Genomic DNA, 26,622 nt, shown 5'->3' on the forward strand with positions numbered 1-26,622 from the left:
AGAGTGGTTCACAGTAAGACAGCTCGCCTTCCAATAACATATACATACATATATATATATATATATAAATATATATATACACATATATATATGTATATATGTATATATATATATATATATACACACACATATACACACACACATATGTATATACATACATACATATACATATATCTACGTATATAAATATATATATATATATATATATATATGTATATATATATATGTATATATACATACATATAGCATTTAAACGAAAGAACAATATACGCATCCCACTTTTGTCATCGTTCACGAGTTATCGAGGAAAGTGTCGTTAGTGTTTCGTCCGAGAACAGAAAATCATTGCAATTTTTATCTTGATGTTAAAAGAGAGAAAGAGAGAGAGAGAGAGAGAGAGAGAGAGAGAGAGAGAGAGAGAGAGAGAAATGGAGCGAGAGAGATGGAGCGAAAGGGAGAGAGAGAAAGAGAGAGAGAGAAAGAGATAGAGTGAGAGTGAGGGAGAGTAAGTTAATTAGTTAGGTTCCTCAATGGACCGATAATCAAGACTGGACACGCCATACGATAAATATTATCGTCTTTTTCATCGGCATAATGTATTATTATGGGTAAACGATTCCTACAAGGTTTCGCTAATTTTAGACAAATTAAATAGGTAGGTCGATACGTGTTTTATCGTAGAGGCTGTTTCAATGTACAAACTATTTCGAGTACGTAGCATTTACGTAGGGTCGTACGTTATCTAATCCGTACGGACTTGAAAAGAGGCGAGTTCGACTTTTACTATTTTTTTCTTTCTTTTTTTTTTTTTATTTTTTTTTTTTTCTCCGATCCTTGTGGAACTTTCATGCGAGCTGGCCAACGATTTGTACCATAAAAACGCTTTACCGGTGTACACGGTATTGATTAGAGACCAATGATCACACCTTTTTGTCACTCTTTGAAGGCTTCGATAATTTTAGATACAATAAAGCCGGTGTTCCGCTCGATCGATTTCTTCATTTGTTTATTGACACATCTTCGCACGTTTAATTGCTAAATCAAAATTATTTGATATAATTCCTTTTACGCTCGCGTTCAGAATAACTGAATGAGATGAAAGAACAATTTCGTTCTGTCTGTGTTCGTAAAATGAATAATTTAAAATACACTAACACAATAACCAAAAAAGAAAAAGAATAAAAGAAAAGGAAAAAAAAAGAAAAGAAAAAAAAGAAATAAATAACTAATTAAATTATCAAATTATCAAAGGTATCCAAAGACTACGTGTTAATATAGATATAACATCTTAACGTGTTGTATAATAAAATACAGGTTTATACGTGGAGAAAATCTTTCGCATTTCTTGATTATTTTTCCCTTGTTTCCTGTATTTCTTTAAATCCCCTGCAATTGAAAACGAGAGAAAAGTAATTGAGAGTTTATAATGATGGTAAGTAAGTACAGCTGATAATTTTGTTAAAAAATTCATTTAATTAAATCCCACTAAAGTGGGTCTCCTCGGCTCGGAAGAGTCTTTGTACAATGGAATGAGAGAACGTTCTTTTTTTTTTTTTTATACAAAATATGACATTATCTATATTCGTCGATGAGTATCTATATTCATTTATTTGAAAGAGATGACAACCGGCTCTCGTTACATCGAGATTTTTATCGAGAGTCGGACGAGAGAGGAAAAAAAAGAAAAAAAGAGAGAAAGAGATAGAAAAGAGAGAGAGAGAGAAAGAGAGAGAGAGAGAGAGAGAGAGAGAGAGAGAGAGAAAGAGAGAAAGAGAGAGAGAGAAATAAAGAAGGAAAAGAGATGATAGAAAATTAAAAAGGATATTAAGAAAAAGATGTTTTTGAAAGTCACATTGCCGCGAATATTTTATAGCGATCAGTACGATCGCGACAATGTCTTAATTGATTATGCGAACGAGCACGACGCGTTCGATGAAAGAAGAAACGCTATCGATCAACTTAACGTCGATCGAATCATTATTAAAAATTATTACAGGAATTTAATTTTATTGTACAAGAGCGTATTATTTCGTTGAACGCGTTGTGACCGCTTTGATTTTTCTCCTTTACGGACAGTCTCTAGACCATTTTTATTTTCTTTTGATTATACGGCGAGTTTTCTTACTATTCGCGTCGAGTTAATTATTATTTACACGTTTACTTAAACATTTAACTAATTTCGTATGTACAATTTCGCTCGAGTATTCTTTTTCTTTTGTTTATTAACTATCGTTAAGACGTCGATCGTTCGAAATAATATTATACAATAATACATCCTATTGAATGCTCTTCTTAAAAATGCGATCAGTCTTCTTCTCGCGGTTTTTCTTATCATCAGATTTATTCGTCCTATCGCGTTCCTTTTGTAAACGACCTTTAACATTCGCGACGAATAAAAATCTATAAATTATTATTTACTATGGAAGTTGTTCTTTTACATTTAATACAAGTTCTTTTAACAGGCACATTTCATCGCAATGATCATTAAGAGAATGGCCTAACTCCTTGAAACGAAAACATTTTAAAACAAAAATTCTATTACATACACGCGAATAGAAAGTATTATGCATGCAAGGAGCAAAAGGACACATTCATTCACTTAAAAAAAATATTACAGTATTCATTTATCGACACTTCACTCACAATACAGGCTTCGTTATCCAACAGCACCAATCAATACAAACTATCACGTTCGATTTGTTTTAATGAAGAGTCTCAACCGGTTTTCAAATTAATTAGTATATAAATGATCGTTTACACAAACACTTTTTTTTTATGGATATTGATCTCGAAAAAAGCGTAAATCATTAGTTTAATGTACACTAAAAATTTTAATATTCTTCCATAAATTCGAATAATTAATTTAGATCCTCAATTCAGCGTTGGTAACGGGGATACCTCTGTTGGCACTTTGACTGGCTCTCTGCGTTGCAGGTGGAACTAAAGGACTGATACTTGGACTCCTAGTAGCCAATGGTGATAAGGATGGTGAGAAACTTGGACTGAGAGCAGCCGAGGGAAAAGTGGAAGCATCATGACTTATTGGTGATCTTGGTAAGATAGCTCTGGCCAAAGCCGGAGCTGCTAGCGATCTTGGGGCAACAGAAGTTAAAAGAGGTGGCGGCGGTGCTTTATGTACAGACTTAGCTCTACCACTGCTACCAGAATTCCCGCTTTGTACACTGGCAGCATCGTCCTTGAGCCTAGCAATCTCACCAAAAACGTGAGCTAATGGTTGGTACTGAGGACCCCAATCTAAAAGATAATCCCAATTATAAGACCCAGTAAGTTCTTCCTCACTATGAACGATGGAGCTTAAGGAACCGTTCATGCTGGGTCCACCAGGTACTTCGAGACCAGACGTAGGTCTTCCAGATTCACCAATTTTTCCATATATCAAAGTAGCGATGTCTGCTTCTGTCGTAGCTTCGTCTTCAAATAGATGTAAGCTATCTAAAGGAAGAGCTTCCGGTGGTCTTCTCGGAGTACCAGCCGGTGGATCGACGATACCTAGCCTAGCTAAATATTCCTGTGTATTGTGAACGGACAAATCGCTCGCTGAATCTCCCGTTTGTTGTCCCTCGTTAATCATTCTTATTTCTTCGTCTTCACCGTCGTCCTCGGCTGATCCTCGTCCGGATGATCCAGATTGATCGCTACCCGAAAGTTCAGATGTAGCTTGTTGTTGACCTGATTGACCTGAAGTTCCGTACGGTGGTATCTCATCGTACTTCGGTGGTGCGAATTGACACGAGGCACCACCGCCTCCGCCACCACCTCCAGCAGAACCTCCATTTCCGCTTCCACCTACTCCAACGACGCTTCTGATAGGAATAGTATCGAAAGCACTGGGATCCACATAACTGTTGGAGGCAGTGGCGTTGCTTTCTCCGTTTAAACCTGGCTTTGTCCCAGGTTTTTTGTGACGACGATTTCGTAAGTGAAAATACAAAAATATAGCGCCAAATGCAAGAACCAAAAGAAGTAGAGCTATCAAAAGACCAAGTGCCCAATCAGGTAAACCATTCGATGCAGCAACGGCCATATTCGATTCAACATCATTTGGTATTGCCATAGCAGTTACTCCTCTGGAATCACTACTGTTATTATCTACCAAAGTGATTTCTACAACCGTACTATTTGACAAAGAGCCTTGTCTTCCGGAACTGGCGCTTACTACTAATCTAGAAGATCCTTCAACATCCATATCCATATGCATTAATTTTTGTTTGATGATTAATGCACCAGTAGTACGATTTAATTTAAAATACGGATGTTGTGACGTCAATTGATACACTACTCTTCCATCTGGTCCTTTATCACGATCGGTAGCAGTTACGTGACCTATTACAGTGCCTGGCATCATTTGGGAACCACTTCGAATTCCAAATTTGTACATTTTCTCAGTAAATTGCGGAAAGAATTCATCTCTCGATTCAATCTCTACTCTAACTCTGACTGCAGCCGTGCGACCACCCATATCAGTTGCTCGCAATGTGAAAGCATAACGATTCCGTTGTTCATAATCAAATGTAGCGCACGTCGTGACAGTTCCTGATTTTGCATCAACCTCAAATAATTTCCAGCTGTCATCGATATCAGAGAAGCCTGTAGCAGCTGCCGATACGATGGAATAATTCAAAGAACCAAATATACCCCGGTCTAGATCGGATGCTCTAGCTGAGAAAACGATAGTACCAGCTGGTTCATTTTCACCAACGAATTCAAGATATTCCGTAACAGGGAATTTTGGAGAATTATCGTTCACATCTTCCAAACGAATTCTGAGTCTTGCCAGAGCACAAAGAGGTGACGAGGGATCACTGTCACATGCCATGACAACGAGATTATAAACCTCAGGCTCTAAATCGCAATCGAGCGTTGCATTCACCAAAATAGCACCGGTAGTTTTTTCCACACGAAAGAGTCCCGCATCGTTTCCCGACGTGATATCGTACGTCAAAATGGCTGCTGGTGTATCAGCTAAATCGTCATCCTTGGCATGTAACATAGCTACGGTACTATCAAATGCTGCATCTTCTTTAATCGATACTTGATATAATTCTTCAAGGAAACTTGGATAATTGTCGTTTATGTCTTCGACGATAACTGTTACTGTGACAAGTTCATCTCCAACCAAGGAACCCATTGTCGTATTCTCATCTCTCGAACCAAGTCTAAGTGTATATCTAAAAGAAAAAAGAAATATAAGCAATTGAACGTATAGGTGAAATAATGACGATTTTTTTGTTTTTTTGTTTTTTTTTTTTTTTCTTTTGGAATGAAATACTCACATGTCTTTCATTTCTCGATCGAGGGGTTTAGCTAAGATCAACCTTCCTCTGGACACTTCAAAAACTCCAGTCTCGTCGCCAGCGACGATAGCACCGTCCAAAAGATCGACATCCGATAATCTCATCAAAGTCTTGCCCCTCGATGAGTTCTCTTTCGCATTGATCTTGTATTCTCGTCCGGGCAAAGTGTTCTTAAGGCTGCTGAGTCTTACAACGACCGAACAAGTCGCTGAAGCTGATGGTTTACCATGATCCTCGGCCACGATTGTCAGTTCTACTTCTTTTGGCAATGGTCTGGGTATGGCCGTACGATTAACTGTCAATACACCTGTGCTTGGATGAACGGTAAAACCTTTGACGGGTTGTAAAAGATAATATCGTATTCTGCTGTTGTCTTCGGTGAAATCGTCATCAGTTGCGTTAACCGTGAGTATTTCTTGCAGACCACCATGTCCCTCTAAAGAAAATAAAAAGAAAAAAGACAAGGGGAGTTAAACAAACGTGAACAAAGCGTGTAATTGTAATCACGGCGCAACATTTACGGCACCCACGCATAAAATTAACCATGCTAAATGCAACACGTATTAGACGAAGAGGAAGAGAATTTTTTTTCTTTCGGCCTAACCGATCCGCTCCATTAGAAAACATATTCTACTCGTCCTTTAAAGCATTGTGACTGGAAGTGAGAGTAAAAGAGAGAAGAAGAAAGAGAGAAGAGTTCTCAAGAACCCCAAAGACGATAATTCACGTGAATGACGCTCGAAAGATCTGATAATAAATTTTCCAGCACGTAATTATTGTCGCGTCGGACATGGGACGCGATTTCTTCTTCTTCTTCTTCTTCTTCTTCCTCCTCTTCTTCCTCTTCTTCTACCGAGAGTGCGTCTTGGCGACACCGAAAAGCGTTAGGGAGAGGAGAGAAACGCTTACGTCGCGCTCGGTGAGAATCGATTATCGAATCGTAGGAGGCCGCAGGACCTCTCAAAAAGAGTTCTCGAGAGAGGATCGAGAGATCACGCGCGTCGAGGTCAAGTACCCTCGGGCTCTTCTTCTTCCAGCTACGTCCTCATCCTCCTCTTCATCCTCTTCTTCATCCTCCTTCTCATCTTTTTTCTCATCCTCCTTCTCTCTCCCTTTCTTCATCTTTTTCTTCCTCTTCTTCTTCTTCTTCTTCTTCTGCTTCTTCTTCTTCTTCTTCTTCTTTGGCTCATTCCCGACGAAGGAGGAGGATAAGCCGTCCTGACATCGGACCGAACGGAAGTATGAAATAATAACCAGTTATATAAATCGCTCGGTGAAGCCCTGGGCCTGGCCAGGGCCCCGTGCGCACAAAAATCATTTCGATGCGTTTCAAATCGTCGGATAACTCGGCATTAATGTGCCAAGCCGCGGCGTAAAGCGAGAGGCCAAGGAGGAAGGTAGGTAGGATCGGAAATAAGGAGCATATAAAGCTCGCGGTTGCCCTTTGGGGGATGTTCGGAGGTGAGGTGGTAGGACGACCTCGAACGATGGCAAAAGGAACTTTAAACCCTTTCGAGAGGGACGGACCGTATAATTATTGCCAAGTGCGTAAGATCCAGACGAGAACCCGGTTTGCGAATTCTCATTGTATCATGAGACCATCCCAAGTTCTCACGTGTTCTTTAGTTGCAAACATCTTGTAGAAAACGCCACGATTTTATCATCTTTTTTCTTTTTTTCTTTTCTTCTTCTTCTTCTTTTTTTTTCCTTCAATTTGGACAATCTATCTATTAAACTTTTGCAAGACTTTTTCGCGAATTCACGATGAGCAAAAACCAAAGGAAGAACAAGGGGGATAGTCGAAAAACATAAAAAAAGAAATAAGAGATAAATTCGTAAGATCTTCCCCACCATGTTCTAGAGAATCCTCCTGCCAATCTAAGTTTACCCTGTTTTCTACTCTTCAGCAAATAAATACACCATTAGGCGCAGGCCTATGTATTTTTAATAAGTTTCGAGAGGCTTCGAAGCCAGTGATCTCGGCCGGTGGTTGCAACGAAGGCGGCTTTTCGGCTGCCTCGCAAACGGTGTCTCCGCGTTTATTTATGTGCGAGACGTTTGCAATTCACCGCCTCACCCCACACTATCCTCTCTCTTTACCATCTCCTTCTCTCTTTCCCTTCTTCTCGAGTTCGTCTCTCTTCTCTTTTGCAGCTAGCTTTTCATCGCTTTCTCTCTCTCTCTCTCTCTCTCTCTCTCTCCCTCTCTCTCTTCCTCTTCTTCCTTGCGCGCTTTATCTTGGCGCGGTGTCAATTCGAGTTTGGAACACGGGCAACAGGACAACGCGTGTCTACTAAAAACCAGTTTTTAAACGCGCGTTTATTTCGCACCGAGGGGTCTCGCTCCAAGTTTCTCTCTTTTCTCTCTCTCTCTCTCTCTCTCTCTCTTTCTCTTTCTCTTTTTCTCTCTCTCTCTCTCTCTCTCTCTCTCTTTCTATCTTTCATTCTTTTCTCTTACTTCTTCTTCGTCCTTCAAAGGCAAAATGCATGCAAGAAAAAACTGAAATCATCGGCTTGGTTATCAAGCTGCGAATTTTTTTTCTTTTTTTTTGTTTTTCACGAGTGTCGATAGTTTTCATTTTAATTTCCTCGTGTTTGGAAGATCGAATTATTACGTGAAGCAGAAAAGAGTAAGCATTATAATTCCGATAAACTATTATATAAATGGGATTGTCCTCGGATTTGTGAGAGACGATTAATCGTTTATCTCGTTATCGTGTTCTCAGATAAATGCAATTGTACGCGAACTAAAAACGATGAAACGTTCCCACATGGTTATATCATCGATAAAAGGGAAAAATAAAAAGAGAGAGAAAGAGAGAGCGAGTGGTAGAACAATTTATTGGAATCGAATCGTCGATGTATCTGAGAAAATCTTATGATCTTTATGGTCGACAAAGGCTATCGAATGATATAACATAGAACTTGAAACAGGATACGGTCCACCGATAGTAAATATGGCAGTTGGAGAAGAAGGCCGACGAGTAATCTCGAAAAAGCATCGTTTTGAGATAAATCAAAGGACGCAGCATCTTGGTTTGGCCCGATAAAAGGAGATCGCACTCGATCAGTATTTTTTTTCTCTCTCTCTTTTTCTTTCATTCTCCTTTTCTTTCTTTCTTTTTTCTCTAACCTACGTACAAAGGGTTAGATACCAACCTGAGAGCGTTGCGACGTAGGCGGTTTGCTGAAATCTTGGCGCGTTGTCGTTCAGATCAGCAACTCGTACGGTCATGTCTGTTGTAGCTTCGTGTATGCCATCACTTGCAATTACACGAAGAGTATATTCGAATTTCGTTTCTGCATCCAATGGTTTTCGTAAAATTACTTTTCCACCATATCTGTCAATGCTGAATGGACCTGGATCAGTTGTATTGCTGAAGCGATAAATCAATGCAGGTGAACTGTCCACGTCGTTCGCTGTTATGGTCGTTAACACGCTTCCTACTGCAGTACCTGTCAAATTAAAAATATTGTAAGGAATTATATTATTTACGATCAAAAGAAAGAAATATATATATATATATATATATATATATATATATATATATGTATTGACGTTTAATCATAATTTCATTATATATATTATAAATATAATGGTAGATTATTCTTAAATTAATATGTATTGACCATTGAAACATTTTGATCCAAGTACAATGAGACTTTAATATTAACTATTACTGAAGGACTTATCGCAAAAATGTTATTCCTCTTTGTTCATTACTAAGAATTGATTTTTATTCTTTTCATTCGACATCTCTCGTCTCGCTTTGTCAACGACAACGATCTTTTCCGATACGAAACTCGAGCATCGACTTTGTCTCTCTTTTCTTCTTTTTCTTTTCTCATCGAGTGGCGCCATTTTGCGATGGCAAGGAACTCGCTTCAAAGGAGTCACGTTTAAAATGCATTGGATTCTTACTATCGCAACGTTTTATCTCGCTCGAGCAAAAGAAGCACTCTAGAGAATGAGATGGATTTCTCAGCAATGAGATCGTTCGAGAGTTGTCGCGAGTAGCGAATTGCGAGGCTGTTGTTTAAATCTTTTCGACGAGTTTCATTTTGTTGAGACGTAATAATTTTTCGTAGCTCATAAAAGCGTAACGAGCCTTTGACGTTTATTCTCGTAAAAATTTCTTCATCGATCGATATTAACATCCCCTTCCCCCCTCCCCTCCCCTTTCAAGTTTCTCATTATTCGTCATTCTTCACGACAATGTAATAGAATTTTACGAACGTCTCTATTCGTTAAATAAATAAATAAATAAATAAAGGAATAAATAAATAAATGTAAAACATGAATAACGATAAAAATGTACGAATGTGTTCGTATGTAAAATCGTGTAAATAATTGTGTGATCGACCGTCCCTATGAGATTTAAAAGAAGCGCGTGAAAATGGATGACATCGGCGGGACATTCGAATTCGATTCCACGAGACTCGCACTGCAGTCAGCAACATCGACTCGCTTGCAACACCTGCGGCGATGAAAGAATTATTCCGTAGGAACGCGACGTGTCCGAGGGGGCCTCGGCAACTAGTTGGCACGCGGCTGAATCCGTTCATAAATTTCACCGTGGATCGTTAAAGTCGTGTAAATCGGTTTCGAGTGTGCTTTACGTATCGACTAATCTTTTGAATTTCCCCTCCAACCTCGTAACTCGTAACTGTTGGAGAAAGATATTGTCAGAGAGCAAAATTTACGTTCTCGAAATGCGGGTATTAGAATTGAAACGATGAAAGACGATGCGAAGATTATAAACGTTCCCTTTAATCTCGACGCTAAATAGGCTACTCATACGTATACAAAGAAAAGGATTACCGAATGATCTCGTTTTAACGATCATTTAATGACGAACGTTCAAGCATTGGACTACTTTTATCTCAAAGAGAATGAATCTTAGAGATTAAGGATAAAGGACGTACGAGAGAGAAAGAAAGAAAGAAAGAGAGAGAGAGAGAGAGAGAGAGAGCTACGCAACTCTTATCCGCGTATAAAATTAATTCCGATTACTTCGAAGCTCCCGGATCTGCGTATATCCCAGGATGGAATCTCAAGATGGAAATAAGATGGTCGACGTGTTCCTTGTACGGAAGAAAATCTACTCGTCGGTGGTCTACCATTGTTTCGATATCTCATGTCAATGCTACTTTCGGAATCGATCGATGCCTTCGATTAAATCCTCCCCTGGCGTTAGGGTCGCGCGCTCGAGCTATGGGCGCACGTGGAAGGCCCTCCAAGCAAGAACCCGAGCGAGTCTCCGAGTTATCAAGCACCGACCGCGCCTCTTATTCTAAGGCAACGGGTAATTAAATTTCTTATTCCGGGGCGGGGTAATAAAGAACGATTACTACGTGCCACGTTAAAATTCGACCTTGTTGCGTACCGGCGAAAGGTACATACGGGTAGCCATTCGAGACACGATAGAGACGATTTCCGTTTCGAGAGACCCTAATGATTATCGCCTCGACGTTGGGGATTTACGCTCGGAGGAAATCCTGAGAGAAGCAGAGAGAAAAAGAAAGAAAGAAAGAGAGAGAGAGAGAGAGAGAGAGAGAGAGAGAGAGAGAGTGAAGCAAAAAGGCTAAGGTATCGATATGTTCTTTGCATCGAACATATTTTCCGAAGGGGCAAAACGATCTCCTCACGAATTAAAATCCTATAAAGATAATCGAATTTCTATCGCTTATCGTTTCAAGTCTTGTAACGAGGAAAATTATTGGGAATTAAACGAATAGTATTTTCCTTTATTAATCGTACGATGAGATCGTCTTTGAGAATAAGAAAGAAAAAGAGAGAAAGAGAAAGCTTAAGGTTTTACGAAGAGAACAGAGGAGATTCTTAATCGGTCCTTAATCAGACCCCCGTTCGTCCGAGTGACATTTCTACGGCGTTCTTGCAGGTGGCTGAAAAGATCCGCGGCGCTAACTCGCTACCGGGATATCCTCCTTTCCGTGTACGAGTCCCCTTTCGTTGTGCACGAGTGCGGGCGGTGTTAAATAAATTCTATCGGGCACGGCATCGCGGACAGAAGTGGTAGGTAGCCTCGTTTACACCGGCTTCAAGTTTTATGGCGATACAAATTAGATAGTAATCTCGCGTTACGCCATCGGCGCGTGAGTACACAAACGCGCGAGCTTCTTCTTGGATGGTGGAAGAAAGGCTTCGAGGTTTTCGAAGAAAAAAGGGGGAGGATGGACGAGGAGGTGGGTAAGGAATACGTATGTGGAGAGGGTAAGCCTCGTTTACTTGTCTCGACAATTAGCATGGAGTTGAATTAAGGATCATCCAAATTATAAGATCGTTATCGGGATTCTTCATGACGAAGGAAAGGAAGATAGTCTTGTTCTTAAACGAACGATTACGAGACCTTATTTTCTGTTCTCTTGGAATTATATATAGATATATATATATAGATATATATATATAGATATATATATATATATATATATATATATATATATATATCTTTAGAAAGATATATATATATATATCTTTTATTTTATTATTTTCTTTTCTCGAAGTGTACCATTATTTTCTCGGCACGTACTTTATGAATTGTTAATATTATTGAATAAACCAATCGGGTGTTTCTACTCTCTCGATTCATGTACATTACAAATAAATTCGATCGGGACACGTTCAAGAACATTGAATCGTATCCGTCAAGTAAGAACTCCGGAGAGGGAAAGTGAATGGAGTAGGAGGGTAGGAGGAAGAGGAGGGACGACGTCGAAGAAGGAGAGAAATGGTTAGCCACGAAACCCGCATCGGCAGCGTGCCCTAAGTTATGCAGATTGTTCCGAACAGTCGGACTTTAATGCCAGCATAAATCCTTTACCACTTAACTTTATACTTGGAGAGCAAAGCGTACTCCCACCTCACTTCGTAGTACCTCTTCTTTCTCTACCTTTTCTTTCTACGTTTTCATCCTTCTTTACCTAACCCTTTCTCTCGCTCTTTTGCTGCATTATATATATATATATATATATTATATATATTCTGTATGCTGTATTATATATATATATATATATATATATATATATATATATATATATATATATATATAAGCATCTCTCTCTTTCTGTTGCACGAGACGAGATCCTTTCTGCTTCTTGGTTCTTAGCACGGGGATCACCGTGCCACACTTCGTCTTGCATGAACGTCTCTTTCTCTCTTCGCGTGGGCGACCTTGCGACCGGTTAACCTGCCGCCGCATAGGAGCGGCTAGATTTCGAGAGACCTGCACGTGAAGACGAGCACGCGAGGCCGACGATTGAAACCCGAACCGTATTTACTTCGGTCGGCCCTTGTCGTAGATTGAACACGGAATTTGCTACTGGCAAACTTCGTGAAATCTCTCCTAACGAGGAGAATTTGATTAAAAAGAACTGAATGATATATCAATTGTCATAATTTATAGGTAATAACAAATATGATGTAATACGATTGTGGTTCGTTCTAAAATTTCTATTATTCTTTAAAATCGTTTATTATAAACGGATCGATTAACGAGTAAATTATCTCAGAGACAAGTCTTATAATTTTACTGTAAGCTAATAAGGCACACTGAGCTTGACTGGAAACTGGAAACTCGCCCCTTTAATAACAACCTCTTCGTAACGCGAGATGTGCGCGCGTCGAATCGTTAAAAAGGCTCTCTTTTTTCTTTCTTGAAAGAGACAGGGAATTTCTGTTTGTATATCCTTTGCTCATATCCAACGCTCCACTTTATTGGCTAATTAAAGCAAGGTAATTAAGCTATTACAGCATATGCGTGGGGTGGTAAAGGAGAAGCTAATCACTGTGCACTGCGCCGTATCGAAACGGGCTACGGTATTCCACATCTTCCTATAAATCTCTGAGAAAATACTTCTTAGTGACTGCCTTAGTAAACGACGAGTCTCCGAATTTATATCTTTTCTTTATTTTTTTATTTATTTATTATTATTATTATTATTTTTATTTTTTATTTTTTATTTTTTTTTTTACTTACCTTCGGATACGGAGATAATGTTGTGTTCGGGAAAGGTTGGATGATTGTCATTGATGTCGATTACTCTGACGCTAAGAGCCGCTGTGCCAGTCAATTGTGGGTTTCCTTGATCGGTAGCAATGATTGTTAATCTATACTTCTCGCGGATCTCACGATCGAGTACTATATTGGTCCGAACTATTCCACTGTAAGGTGGACTGATGGTGAAAGCATTGTCGGGATTACCGTCAACAATGTGATAGAGAATTCTGCTGTTCAATCCTTGATCTGCGTCGCTCGCTGATAGCTATAATATTAAAATAATTATAAAATAAAGGAATACACGTATTAAGTTTCTCATTTTAACTTTAAAATAGTTTTTTTTTTCTTTCTATTCCCGTTAAAACAAATCACCCAGTATACTTTCGATTTTTCTCTTACCTTGACCACGAAATCTCCTTTAGTGTTACCCTCGAGTACAGTCGCGGAGTATTGCGTTTGTGTGAAGATCGGTGGATTGTCGTTCACGTCGGAGACCCTGACAACGACCTTGGCATAGGCCTCCAGGGAATCCGGTCCCGTCGTTCTAGCCACGACAGTCAGCGTGTGCTTTGAACTCTCTCTCGGTTCTTCCTTAGGCTGCTGATTCTCAAGAGATCTTCCCCAGGCATTCGTACGGCCTTCGTCGGGTTGTTCGTCGTTTGGTCTCACCGTTAGATCGTTCCAAAGCTCGGCATCCAGTCTACTTGGATCATTCACACGTAATAATCCTGTATCTTCGTCGATGGCGAATGTCCCAAAGTCGTTTCCAGATCCTATCGAATAGGATACGTGTTGTCTCCTGCTGTCAGAACGAACCGCAGTTATCTGAACGATGTCGGTACCAGATAAGGAATTTTCTTGGACCACCACGTCGTAGGTTTCATTTTGAAATTTGAGAGCTGGCGCTAAATCGGCTGGTTCTCCTACTTGAACCTCAATCAGACCTTTAGCACTTTTTGGTGGATTTCCTTTGTCTCGTGCTAGGACCTCCAATCGATAGGTCTTTCCGTTGTCTTGAGATAATGACAAAGTTGCTGTGATTACTCCCGTACTTGGATGTATCCGAAATTTTGGTTTTTCTTGTTCGTGCAAAAATGAATAAACGACCTCTCCGTTGGCACCCTGATCAGCGTCCTTTGCAACGACTCGAAGAATATTCTGACCAGGTTGAGTACCTATAGATACTCTAGCACGGAACGGATATTCCTCGAAAACCGGAGCGTTGTCGTTTACGTCAGTGATGGTGATCTCGATCGGTATCGACGTGCTCTTTGCGTCGTATTTTCCACTGTCCGTTGCTACGACTAGGAAGTTGAACGAACTCTGACGTTCTCGATCGAGCGGTCTGAAATTACCAATAAAGATACTTACACTTTAAGTAAATACTATCCTAAGAGATTCTTGCTTTTTGTCAAGGAGTACATACATTTCATACACTCATAATCGACTGTTAACACGGTAAAACTTGGAATACGATAAAATATGTCACACCGAATATGGCTCGAATTTATCACTTTCTGTCATTCGTAAGTTTTCATTGGGCGATTCATCGAGAAATAAGCGATAGTACGAATCGACAAGGGAAACGTCGACGGGGGTTATGGAAGTCCGGATTTAAGTAGGAGATGGCGGCTCCGTGGCGGGTAGCTTGTTTGTGTGACGGAAACCTTAATCGCGCACGGCGATCTTGTGTAATCCACGTCCACCATTACCATAACTCTGCGGATCCACCGCGGTGGATGCTGTTGGACCGATACGCGTCTTTAATCGTATGGACTCGCAGAAAAGGAATGCGTGAATTATCATTTTCGAACTGTGATCGATTCAATTCCCGATAAACCCTTTTCCTTTTTTCCTCGTTGTCGTCATTGCTTCTTACGTAAAATACAAACTTCTCTCGTCTGTTTTACCTCGTTAGCCAAACCCCAAGCAAATCGTTCTAAATGGGCTGCTCGAGTTGCATGAGATCAAGATAGCTTACAAAGTATTTCGGTGTCTCCTTTGACTCGGCACGAGCGTTAATGGCTTCGCGAAGAACTTTTCTTCGAAGGGGACACCGACGAAGACAAGAAGAAATAAGAAGAGAAGATCACGAGCTTTGTCCAAATCATACTGGCAAAATCGGACGAACTCCGATCATGCGTCGAATCCATACTATCTCGTCGATCTAACGAGGACCAGATCCGACTGGAGAATTTACGTTGTATCTACCGGGTGGTCCAGAAAATGAACGAGGAAGAAGAATGTTCTATACACCTTCGAGTTGCCCAGGGTGGCGGCAGACGCTGTTAGCTTTCAAAGGTAACAACAGTGGAAACAACAACAATAACGGCAACAACAGTAACAACGCGATACGAAAGTGCGGCTTGGCTGGCTACTGATCGTTCGAAAAGAAAGAAAGAGAGAGAGACAGAGAGAAAGAGAAAGAGAGAGAGAGAGAGAGAGAGAGAGAGAGAGAGAGAGAGAAAGGAAGACGGTAAGAGACCAACCGGACTAGGGATCTCGTTTTGCATATCAGCCTTTTTGCCGGTTGAAATAATGCATTGAAATGCCACATGGTGTCCCGCTGAAATGACACACGGCTGTCGTGCCGCAAAAGTACGCCCTTGCCTTCCTCCTTCGCAGCTACGAATACCATCCCCTTCTCTTTCTCTCTCTCTCTCTCTCTCTTTCCCCCCACCCCTTCGCGTTCCGTCTTGTTACGGTCGATCTTTCTCTACCTTCGCTCGCACCGTTGAGCGTCTTCTAAAGAGACGAAAGAAGAAGAGACAAGAGGAGTATGAGGCTCTTGAGAAACGTGGATTAATAAACAAAAGGTCTAACGAGTGTCCGGCTTGGTTGGGATTAACCCCTTGTTTTCTAAATTAGGTCTGTGATACGTAATACGACGGAAATTTTTTTGTGTTACCTTTAATGCCTCGTGTTAAATAAAAATACATTAAAATTCTATCCTTCTCTAGTGCTTTTCCAAGTACGAAGGAATTTATTGATAAGTACAATTCGACTTGGTATTCGGTTTAACGAAGAAACGATTTCATTATGCGTAAGTTGAGCATTCGTTCTAAGTAAACAACTCGACGGCACGAGAGAGAATCTCTTACGGTTATCTACCTTATCTTAAAGATTATCTTTATGGATCGCCCGTGAGCAAGATACGATCGTTAAAAGCGTGCACCGTTCACGGAAGGTTTTACCAGCAAAGATTTTCTCTCTCTCTCTCTCTCTCTCTTTCTCTCTCTCTCTTTCTTTCTTTCTCTTTTTTTCTTTCTCTTTGTTCCTTTCAACGTATAATTAAATATTCGAATGAAGCCTACGATGCCAGATCGAACATTATTATCAACGAACGTTTAACGACAAAAACTCTATGAAGACCGACATACCGCAAGACTAAGATCAAAGTTCATTGCGTTTACGTTGAAATCATCAATTAATTAGCGAAACGTGACCTTACCGTGAACCATAAGAAAGACGGAAGCCATGAAAAAATCTTTTCGTTTTAACGACATCCCGAGATATGAGTTTGTTGCTTAGCTATCGAAATAAGAAAAGATAAAAGAGGAAAGTATTACTACGGATCGCTAAAAGATATAGAATAAATAAGGAAATAAAGAAAAAGAGAGAGAAAGAGAAGGAGGATAAAAGCCGGCATCTTTTTTCTCATCTCTCTCATTCCCGAGTCGCATGAACAGCTTATGCATACAGAATCATCTAATCGGCTACAATACAACAATAGCGAGGCACATCAGTGGACTTTATAATTTTACGACTTTCCTAAGAACATTTTCTACGTTCATTCTCCCCTGCTCTCCGTATCGCCGGACTTCTTCATTCCTTGAGAGTAGCTTTCCTCTTTGTCTACCTTTCACAGTCTACGCCTATCTTTATCTTTCTCCTTCTCTCTCTATATTTCTCCCCCTCTCTTCCTCTCTCTCCCTCTGTCTTCTTCTCTCTCTTTGCTTCTCTTTCTCTTTGCTTCCACGTTTTACGACGTAGCATTACGGACGTAATATCCTTCCATGATGATCCTAATCGCGCAATAAAGGTCGCGGCAATTAACGCTTGGATGAAATTGGTCGAAGATACGTTCTTTGGTACAAGCTAGACAAGTTCTAGACTGTTGTACGTACAAGATAGAGAGAGAGAGAGAGAGAGAGAGAGTGTGTGTGTGTGTATGTGTGAGAGAGAAACTCATCGGATGAAATTCTTTAGAAGTCATAAAGCAAATTGGACGTTTTAATTGTTTGATCTATCAATACGATTGCTTGTTCGTTTTTTTCCTATAGGAGGTTCGAGTATTCTAAAAAAAGATTACGCGTGAATCGAAAAGGTATTATTATACCTATTCTATACGAGCATCATACATTTTCATTGATTATCAGAATGGATTTACGATTGTTATGGATTTTCAATTGACATTAAGAATATATAATGAAATATTGTGATATTGTAGTTAAAAAAAAATTGTGATCGTTAAATAGGATGGTACTCACCCAGCTGTTGTTATGACACCAGTTAAATTGTCAACCCTGAACAACCAACTATTTTCTTCAGCAATCGCGTACGTTATTTTCCCATTGACACCTTGATCAGGATCAGTTGCTCTCACCGACATAACGCTTGAATCCGGTGCGGCATCTTCCGAAATGGTTGCTATGTATTTTCCAGGATGATAACTCGTCGGATAATTCGAAGATCCATATTGAAAGCCACCAGAGAGACTATAACCGCTATAATCGATTTGAAGTGCACCACGAGGACGAGATTCCGTATATTGATTTTGTGAAAAGATCGGTGCATTATCGTTCACGTCGAGAACAATCACCGTGAGATTACAACGAGCTTCTAAACTTGGTCTTCCTTTATCTTTTGCCGATATAGTTAAAACATATTTTGGTACAGTTTCTCGGTCAAGATTGATCATCGATAATGCACCAGACGAGGAATCCAAAGTAAATTTATTTCCGATGTTGCCACCTGATAAAGAGAAGAGAAGGAATTTTAAATAATTATCCTAATTTATACGTAAAATCGTCGATTTTTAGAGTAATTCTTACCGATTATGCTATAATGAAGTTCTCCATTTTTTCCTTCGTCGATATCCATGGCGGCAATAGTATGAATAACAGAATTCTCTTCATTTTCTGGTATAGCCAAAGTATAGCAAGATCCAGCACGAAATTTTGGACTGTTATCGTTTTCATCCAAAACCTTAACTTCCAACGTGGTGATATCCAAAAGTTTCGATGATCTAGCGACAATCGGTACGTAATATTGCGAAACTTCTTCTCGATCCAATGATCCTCGAAGAGTTACAAGGCCGCTCGGTGAAATAGCGAACTTATCTGCGGCCACGTTTGTCGGTATGCTGAAGCTAATGTTGCCTAGAAGAAGCGAAGCATTCTCTAATGATATCGATAACAATAAAAGAAAAATAAAAAGAGAGAAAGAGAGAAAGAGAGAGAGAGAAAGGTAGACAGGAATTAGATAAGCATCTCTTTCAATTCGATTGGGATTATAAACAGCTGCTTTATCTTTTCAGAATGTAACTATACCGGTAGGATGAATTCACCTGCTGAAAATAAAACACACATCGTTCTTGACCACTCCTTTGAAAAATCGAACAACTTACATCTTTTACGAAATTCCTTTCTCTATGCTATCCTTTTATCATTTGATATCTTTCGCGATGACACGACAAAATTTTTTCTTTCCATTTGTTCGAGTATCATGGAGATTGTATTAATATCGAGAAGAATTAGCCATTGGAGAAATTTTATAAGACATCGACGAGAAGGTAACACTCGTTGTTCGATAGAAGAATTTGGGTGGCCTCGTCGAAAGAAGAGGATCTTGTGTTTTTCTTTCCCGTATCTCATTCGCCTCCTTTCTTTCCTTTTTTATTAAAAGAAACACGAGTCCCCACGAATTCCCACGTTTTGCAAAAGATCTTGTAAGAAAAAGAGAGGAGTGCGAGCCGTCGAAAGAATTTAATGCCTGGATAAAGTAATATGTAGTTCTCTCTCGAACACGCATTTCTCTCTTTTTCTCTCCTTCAATATTTTTCTTTTATTTCGAAATTTAATGTCGATGCACTTGTAACCTACTTTGCATACAAGTCGGCGAGTTTAAAATAAAGAATATAATATAATTAGAAAAGAAATCGAGTATATTCGATTCGAACGACGAATTGAAATGGATAATCAATAGATGATATTTTCTTTGTTGAGATATCCTTTAGGAAAGGTATTCTTTGAAGATAAAAATTTCCATGGTATATCCAGAAGAGTAAAGGAGACAAACACGTTCGAAGCTTAAATTCCAAAGGACGAAGAAATCGGGCTATCTTCGTGTCGATTTTTAGCGGTTTTAGAACAAAGCGAAGGCTAAACACGTTTGGTAGCATGTGCGTGCCAGTGATAGGTAGGTACCTATATACCTACTGGTATAAACTTTGCGTGTACACACCTACGAACAGGCACGAATACGAGAAAGAAAGAATCGTAGACGATAGTGTGTGTGTGTGTGTGTGTGTCGTTGTTGTGTGTTTGCTTGGTGATTTGCCTATGGGCCCTATGGCCTATGCGTACAGCTTGGCGGCAGCTTGGCGGCACGATGATATACGCGGCCATTGTTTTCCCTTGCCCCGTTTGCTTCGCCCGTTAGCTTTCTCCCTCCACCAACCCTCTCTCTCTCTCTCTCTCTCTCTACTCTCTTTCTCTGCCCCCTTGCAACACTCGTCCTTCGGAACATCGCGGCTTTGGCGCTTCTGTCGGGGTGCGCTAATGCGCTCGTCTGATACACGAGCGCCCCTATAGATAAGGGGCAAAACGAACGATATACTATGTTGTCCGAGCTTACTACCAAGCACTTTGCTTCGGCTACTAAGTATCGAGCTTAGCTACCAGGATTCCTATTCTCTCTTTCATAAATCCTACCAACACGATTCCTATAGTGTTTACGTGTAAAAGGAGAGAAAGAGAAAGATGAGAATTAATAGCGATCGTTTTTTTAATTCATTCGATTTGTTCCCAAAGAAAAAATTTTATATAAATAAACGGACGAATATTTTCAATGACTATTAATTTTATGTCTAAGTTTAAGTTAATCAATATATTACAAACGATCAAGATAATTTATTAAATACGTAATACGATATAAGATACTTTTTTTTTGTTTTTTTTTGTTTTTTTTTCTTTTTTTAATTTCTATCGAAGAAAAATGAAGTTTCGTGAGAAGGAAGGATACGATGGAATCGCGTTCTTAAATTCAACGAAGTCTCGCGAGTCATTTCGCTGAATTTACTATAATGCTTTGTACCGGTCGGAATCAAGGCAATTATTCGAGGTATTTTCATAGCAGGGCTTTTCTATTAGCCAAGAACGGACATCCTTCGTGGACGAGGTCTCCGATTATGTACCCTTCGCGTGTCCGTACGTGTAGGTGGCGTCTTATAGAGTATACTAAGAGAGTACATCTCTTTGCTAAAAGAAACGAAGATCAAGAGGATCGAGATTGAAAGGGAAAGAGATGAAAGATAGTATATCCGAGGTTGTAATTTCAACTAGAACTCAACGATGATGAGTGATGTGTTCATTCTGAGAAGATAGTGAAAAAGAAAAGTACGAATAGATTACAACTTGATCACTGTAATATCTTGCTTATTTTTAATAAAAAAAATTGCCATTTGAATTCGATTAATTCCTCTAACAATGTTGAAAAGGATAACTATCATTTATCAAAGGGATTTAAATGGCTCGACAAATTTTCTGAAGGCTACTATAGACTATTGAAATAAATTATCATTGCGATCTCCTACCTTGATCGAGGATGGCTGGTCCAGCAACGTCCATAACGGACGCGCCAGTTCGAAGATCCTCGGAGATTCGAGCGACAGGATTGGAAAGCAGTAGTCGAGGAGGTCCTCTGGTCTGTCCAGCGGCGAGGGTCAAGGTCAGCTTCAGGGTGGCCTTGCGTGGCGGTGATCCGTGATCGTTGGCCGTGATCTCAAGTTCCGTAGGTCGGATCATGGGTCTCGTGAGACTGACTATACCGGACTCATAACCTACTGAAAATCTTGCTTCGTCGTTTCCCGATGTAATCACGTAAGATACGCGACCATTGTCACCTGCGTCCTTATCTACCGCAACCACTCTTACCAAAGTCGCTCCTGTAATGTTAGATTGAACGATATAAATCGATAAGAATTTTATATATTTAAAATGAATGAAAAGAGAGAGAAAAAAAAAACAAAATATATTCATAAATTTGTACTTGCCTGGTAAAACATCCGAAGTGACAGCGATTTTAGTTGTCTCTGGAGCGACGAAAACAGGATCGTTATCATTTTGATCAAGGACCATGATTCTGGCAGTAACGGTTGATGCCAATTGTTCACCGGGTGGTGCACGATCGGAAGCTTTAAGAATCAAAGTATATTCTGCTCTTTCTTCTCTGTCAAGAGGTTTCGTAAGAGACAAGGCACCGGTAAGAGAGTCAACGACGAAGCCACCGCTCGAAGGAAATTCAGCTACCAAGCCGTACCTTAGATCACCATTCAAACCGCTATCCAAGTCTGTAGCTACTAGATTATAAATCGTCGAGCCTATCATAGCCTTTTCCGAGACTCGAACCGTTATCGGATCTTGTGGCCAACGAGGTGGATTATCATTGGCATCTTCTATGACGATCTTCACCGAAACTGCAATACTTTGAGGATTTCCGATTGACGTTGTGTCCAACGCACGAATCTCCAGATGATACTCGCTCACGTTTTCGCGATCAAGAGAATGAGCGACCACCAATTGACCTGAACCTCGATCTACGTCGAAGGCTGGGAATTCGCTGATGGGCGTTAACGAATGCAAGGTGAAGGCCACACGTCCTGCTGGCCCTGCTCCTGATACCGATCCTACAGCTTGTCCGATATTAGCATCTTCGCATACCTATGAAATTATTTAAAGATCATACTTTTCATTTTCATTCGAAACGATCGCAATCTTTTGATATGACGAATTATCAGTTATTATTTAATAATTTCTTAATTTTTTCTTTTTTTTCTTTTTTTTTTTCTTTTTTTAACTGGACACGATGAAAATAAAGGTAAATATGATATCAAAAAGTTAACTCGAACTATTACACTCTTATAATTTTCTCGCTAGGTATAGCTGTCATGATGAACGAACTAGAGTTAGAGAGGAAGGAAGTACAAGAGGCAAGAACGAATTCTATCGTGCGGTAAAGCGTATGGTACTCACGTTAAAGGTAAAACTGCTGCTGGTGAAGGTCGGCCGGTTATCGGCAAGTGCCAGGACCTCGACTCTCAAAGCACGGACACTGTGTCGTGGCGGCCGGCCAGCGTCCGTTGCCTTCACAGACACCCGGTATACATTGCGTTCTTCGTGATCCAGAACGGCCTTGGTCCTGATCATGCCAGTGATCGGGTCGATCGTGAAAACGTTGTAACCATCGGAGTCGCGATCTATGGTAGAATTTAAAGCGATCCATTGACAATCAAAAAATAAACAAAAATTTTTTCAAGTGTTTCATTTATTAAATTATCTCAATGAAAAAACTCGAATATTGAATAAATTAAATAAATAAGCCAAAGGTATGGACCATCACTGTCAATTCCTTTTGAGATTTTGCTCTTTGAAAATGGCATTGAGCAATGTTTTTAAACGCATTGAAAGAAAATTCATTTCCGATCGTCGTTATTACGAATGTCTTGCGGCGACGTTCTCTAATCGATACTATATTGCTGCTGGATGTTGTAAGACAAAAACACTTAACTTTACCATTAAAGCCATGCATAATCGTTTCGGTAATTGCGCTTTGGCTATTAAAGCGTTAAGAAGTCCAACCCTTTGGTCGATAATAAAGAACAAGTAACAGCTTCGTAGCCAGTAAACTACGAGACATTATTATTACCTTTCACTCTCGTTTCTCGTAATTAGCGACTGCAAAGCTTTCAGCTCGTTCCGAGATAATCGTAATTGGACAATGATCGAATATCGCGAATGAAACGAAAGCGAAGTTCAGGATCATAGATAACTAGAGAGTAAGAGAGAAAGAGACAGAAAGAGAGAGAGAGAGAGAGAGAAGAGAAAGAGAGGGAGAGACAGAGAGAGAGAAGGATAGAGTGAAAGAGACAGAGAATATTTTTTCAGAAGAGATATACTCACCTTTCAAAATACTGTAAGTTACGGATGCATTTTCACCGAGATCGGTATCCAAGGCCCTAACTCGAGCCACTTCGGTTCCAGGTGGTTGCTCTTCTCTCACGCTGACGACATCACCCTGAGGATCGACGATCTCCGGCGAATTATCGTTAACGTCGAGCACGGTCACTTTCAAGGACACTCTAGCTGCCCTCGAAGGTGTCCCCTGATCTCTTGCCTCGAGTACTAACTCATGCGATCCTTTCTTTTCGCGATCAAGAGGCTCACGCGTCGTGATCTCGCCTGAAAATTATTATGAAAAATTATTATGAATAAATAAATTATGATAATTGATAACGAAGAAATCATTTAATTCCACCGTTATAACGGACTGTTTAACGATCCGTTAGCGATTTCTTATCTTTTTCGTTTCTTCCTTTCAAAGGAACGAGTATTCGAATGACGTAGAATATTTATGACCAGGTACAAAAAGAAATTCGTTCGTCAGTCTCAATTTCGAAAGGATAGCTATACTCATCTAAAAGGACGACTTGTGTTCTAAGATTGAACAATTTTATATACCACTTTCCGAGGTAATTTTCAAGCGGATGTGAATTAAAATAAGATAGAATTTTTCTGTCATTATTAAATATATTCTCTATCGAGTCTAATGAGATAGATAAGTTCTAATGCAACTTCCATTTTCATAGTAAACCGTGATGAAATCGATTACGTTTACGGGTAATAGTGATCTTGAGGGATGTGGATATCATCGTCGACTTTAAACTCATCACATAAAACGTCTCCGTTTCCTACGATAAGACTAACGCGATTCTCAGTTACAAATTCCCAACATTAACCCTAGAAGGAATAAAAAGAGATTGTGGCAATAAAATGGAGTATGCACGACAAACACGAGAGAAAGAGAGAAAGACTTTATCAATTTTCTTCGCCAGGTATGGTTAATTGGATAATCGTCACTCTTGTGATGTTCTCAGATATTCTTTCTCTTTCTTTCTTTCTTTCTATATGTAAGTGACTTTTCTCGCGTATATAATAACCGTTTCAAGGACGTACGTAGGATCGCTCGTAACGAGCATCCTTGTAATTACGAAAGCTAAAGAAGAAAGATGAAAAAAAAGGTGGAAAAAAGTTACAGACAGTAAGATAGAGATAGAGAGATAGAGAGAGAGAGAGAGAGAGAGAGAGTGAGTGAGAAAGAGAAAGAGAGAGAGAGAGTGAGTGAGAAAGAGAAAGAGAGAGAGAGAGTGCAGGTTGTCCATTCGACCGGTCTGCGTATTAATGGGTAATTAAGGAAGCGCCTAGTCTGCCGGCAGAACTATTCCAGGATCTGAAAAAGGATCGGGATAATAATTCGTGAAGAGAAGGAGAGAGTGAAAGAGAAAGAAAAAAGATCCTCGCGTGCCTCGACGAATTCTCGACGTAGCTAGGTCCCTGTTTCCTTCTCTTTTCCTCTCCCTTTCTCTTCACCCTTCGCGCACACCCGGCCGAAACGTCGTCGACGTCGTTCGTTCGTAGTCCTCCACCTCGTCGACAAGACAAACGATCGACGAGAAACATGCAAACGCGCCGGCATCGAGGGATACCATCGCGGAACAATAAGAAGTATATCGTAGGACGCGTGCTAATGCGTTTCTCGTGTTAGCCGTGGGACCCAACCTTTTCGCTTTTCCCTCCCTTCCCTTCTCGTTTACGTCCATGGCATACGATCCTTCCCAATATTTGGGAATATTCGTTTTGCTTACCGACCTGAATCCATTCTCGTTTGTTTGGACTTTGAAAGATTATGTTAAGATTGTACATTTAAATCAAAAGAAGAAAAAAAAGTCCTCCGTAGAATTTACTTTGTATTTTTCTTTTATTTTTTTTATTTTTTTTTTTTTTTATAAAATAGAATATCCATCGAAGTACTATTGTAAACTATTTACATGATCGTAAAGTTGAATAAAGGAAAAGAAGAATTCATCTCGTTTTATTTCCTCGTCGTCTTAATTTCGTATTTCAAGTCGTAAGAACGACGCAGGAGCATCTTTTGTCGAAGGATTAACATATAAATACCCGTGGAGGAGCGGACCGATCCTTCCGGCAAGTGTAGGATCCTCCTCTTTATTTTAACTTTTTCCATCGAGCGCAAACAGGCAGTCCGACGAGACCCCCCACTTCTCTCTTTCTCTTTCTCTTTTCGCAAAGAATGCCAGGGTCTGGTCTTGCCACGTACTAAGAATATACACAAATACTTTTACATCGCATGCCAATCAAAGGTATATAACGAGAAAGAGAGAAAGATAGAAAGAAGGATGGACTCGCATGCACACACACACACACACACACACACACACATACGCAAACACACATATATATACAAAGATATATATACTTGCACGCAGGCAATTCTTGGGCCAGTTTCCGATGATTCGTTACACGCCGATGAAGCAAAAGCACCACCTCTTACGAGATTATACTCTGATACCCATGACCCAGAGGATACACGAATGCAAAGGGCAAAAAGCGTCACGTACGCGGTCGCGAGCACATGCTATCTCACTCACTGCATCTTATTACGTGTCGTTTCGAGAACGCTCACAGTTACTCGAAAGGATGCGTTTCGCGTTGCACTTCGCAATGGAGTACACCTCCTTGTTAATGACACGATCCCCACCTCCGACCAAGACATTCTGTCGTTGCAATTAACACGGAGAAATAAAATCGAATCGTCTCGCTAAATTTGTTCCGTAATTATCCATTGATAGGGCCAGACAATATCAAGTGTAAAGAAGAGATCGAAGAAAGCTTTCAAGATACTTTCTTTGCTGAAATTTCTTTTTTGTTGAGGAAAGCCGATGAAAAGATTTTGCTCGTCATTTATCATCGAACTTACTCGACACTTTCGCAAACTATAATTTAAAATAATCAACGTCGTCTTTTTACATCGTTAGATACAAAGTTAAGAAACGATTACATATTATTTTTATGCCGAAATATTAACACTTTTTTGCAATCATTTGTGGTTTTGAAAGCCTTCGAAAATTTATAGATTCTCGAGTTTACGATCCCCACACTTTTTGTGGCATTTTAACGATAGATGAGGCAATATAAAATGTCCATTAAGATG

At 39.9% G+C, this 26,622-nt stretch overlaps 1 protein-coding gene across 1 annotated transcript in view; it reads right to left on the minus strand.

Moving 5' to 3' along the window:
* Positions 1-327: 327 nt before the first annotated feature.
* The window catches only part of LOC124427807 (protein dachsous), a 297,028-nt gene continuing 270,733 nt past the window's right edge, over positions 328-26,622 (minus strand). Inside the window, exons 7-17 of the mRNA XM_046971123.1 lie at positions 23,514-23,792; positions 22,587-22,810; positions 21,608-22,274; positions 21,149-21,499; positions 18,387-18,713; positions 17,823-18,306; positions 13,732-14,677; positions 13,312-13,597; positions 8,474-8,770; positions 5,295-5,751; positions 328-5,189 (exon numbers count right to left, since the gene is read on the minus strand). Coding sequence (XP_046827079.1) covers positions 2,864-5,189; positions 5,295-5,751; positions 8,474-8,770; positions 13,312-13,597; positions 13,732-14,677; positions 17,823-18,306; positions 18,387-18,713; positions 21,149-21,499; positions 21,608-22,274; positions 22,587-22,810; positions 23,514-23,792 — 6,644 coding nt within the window. The 3' untranslated portion in view covers positions 328-2,863. The remainder of the gene's footprint in view (positions 5,190-5,294; positions 5,752-8,473; positions 8,771-13,311; positions 13,598-13,731; positions 14,678-17,822; positions 18,307-18,386; positions 18,714-21,148; positions 21,500-21,607; positions 22,275-22,586; positions 22,811-23,513; positions 23,793-26,622) is intronic.

This window comes from Vespa crabro, chromosome 11 (genome assembly GCF_910589235.1).
Source record: "Vespa crabro chromosome 11, iyVesCrab1.2, whole genome shotgun sequence".
NCBI lineage: Eukaryota > Metazoa > Arthropoda > Insecta > Hymenoptera > Vespidae > Vespa > Vespa crabro.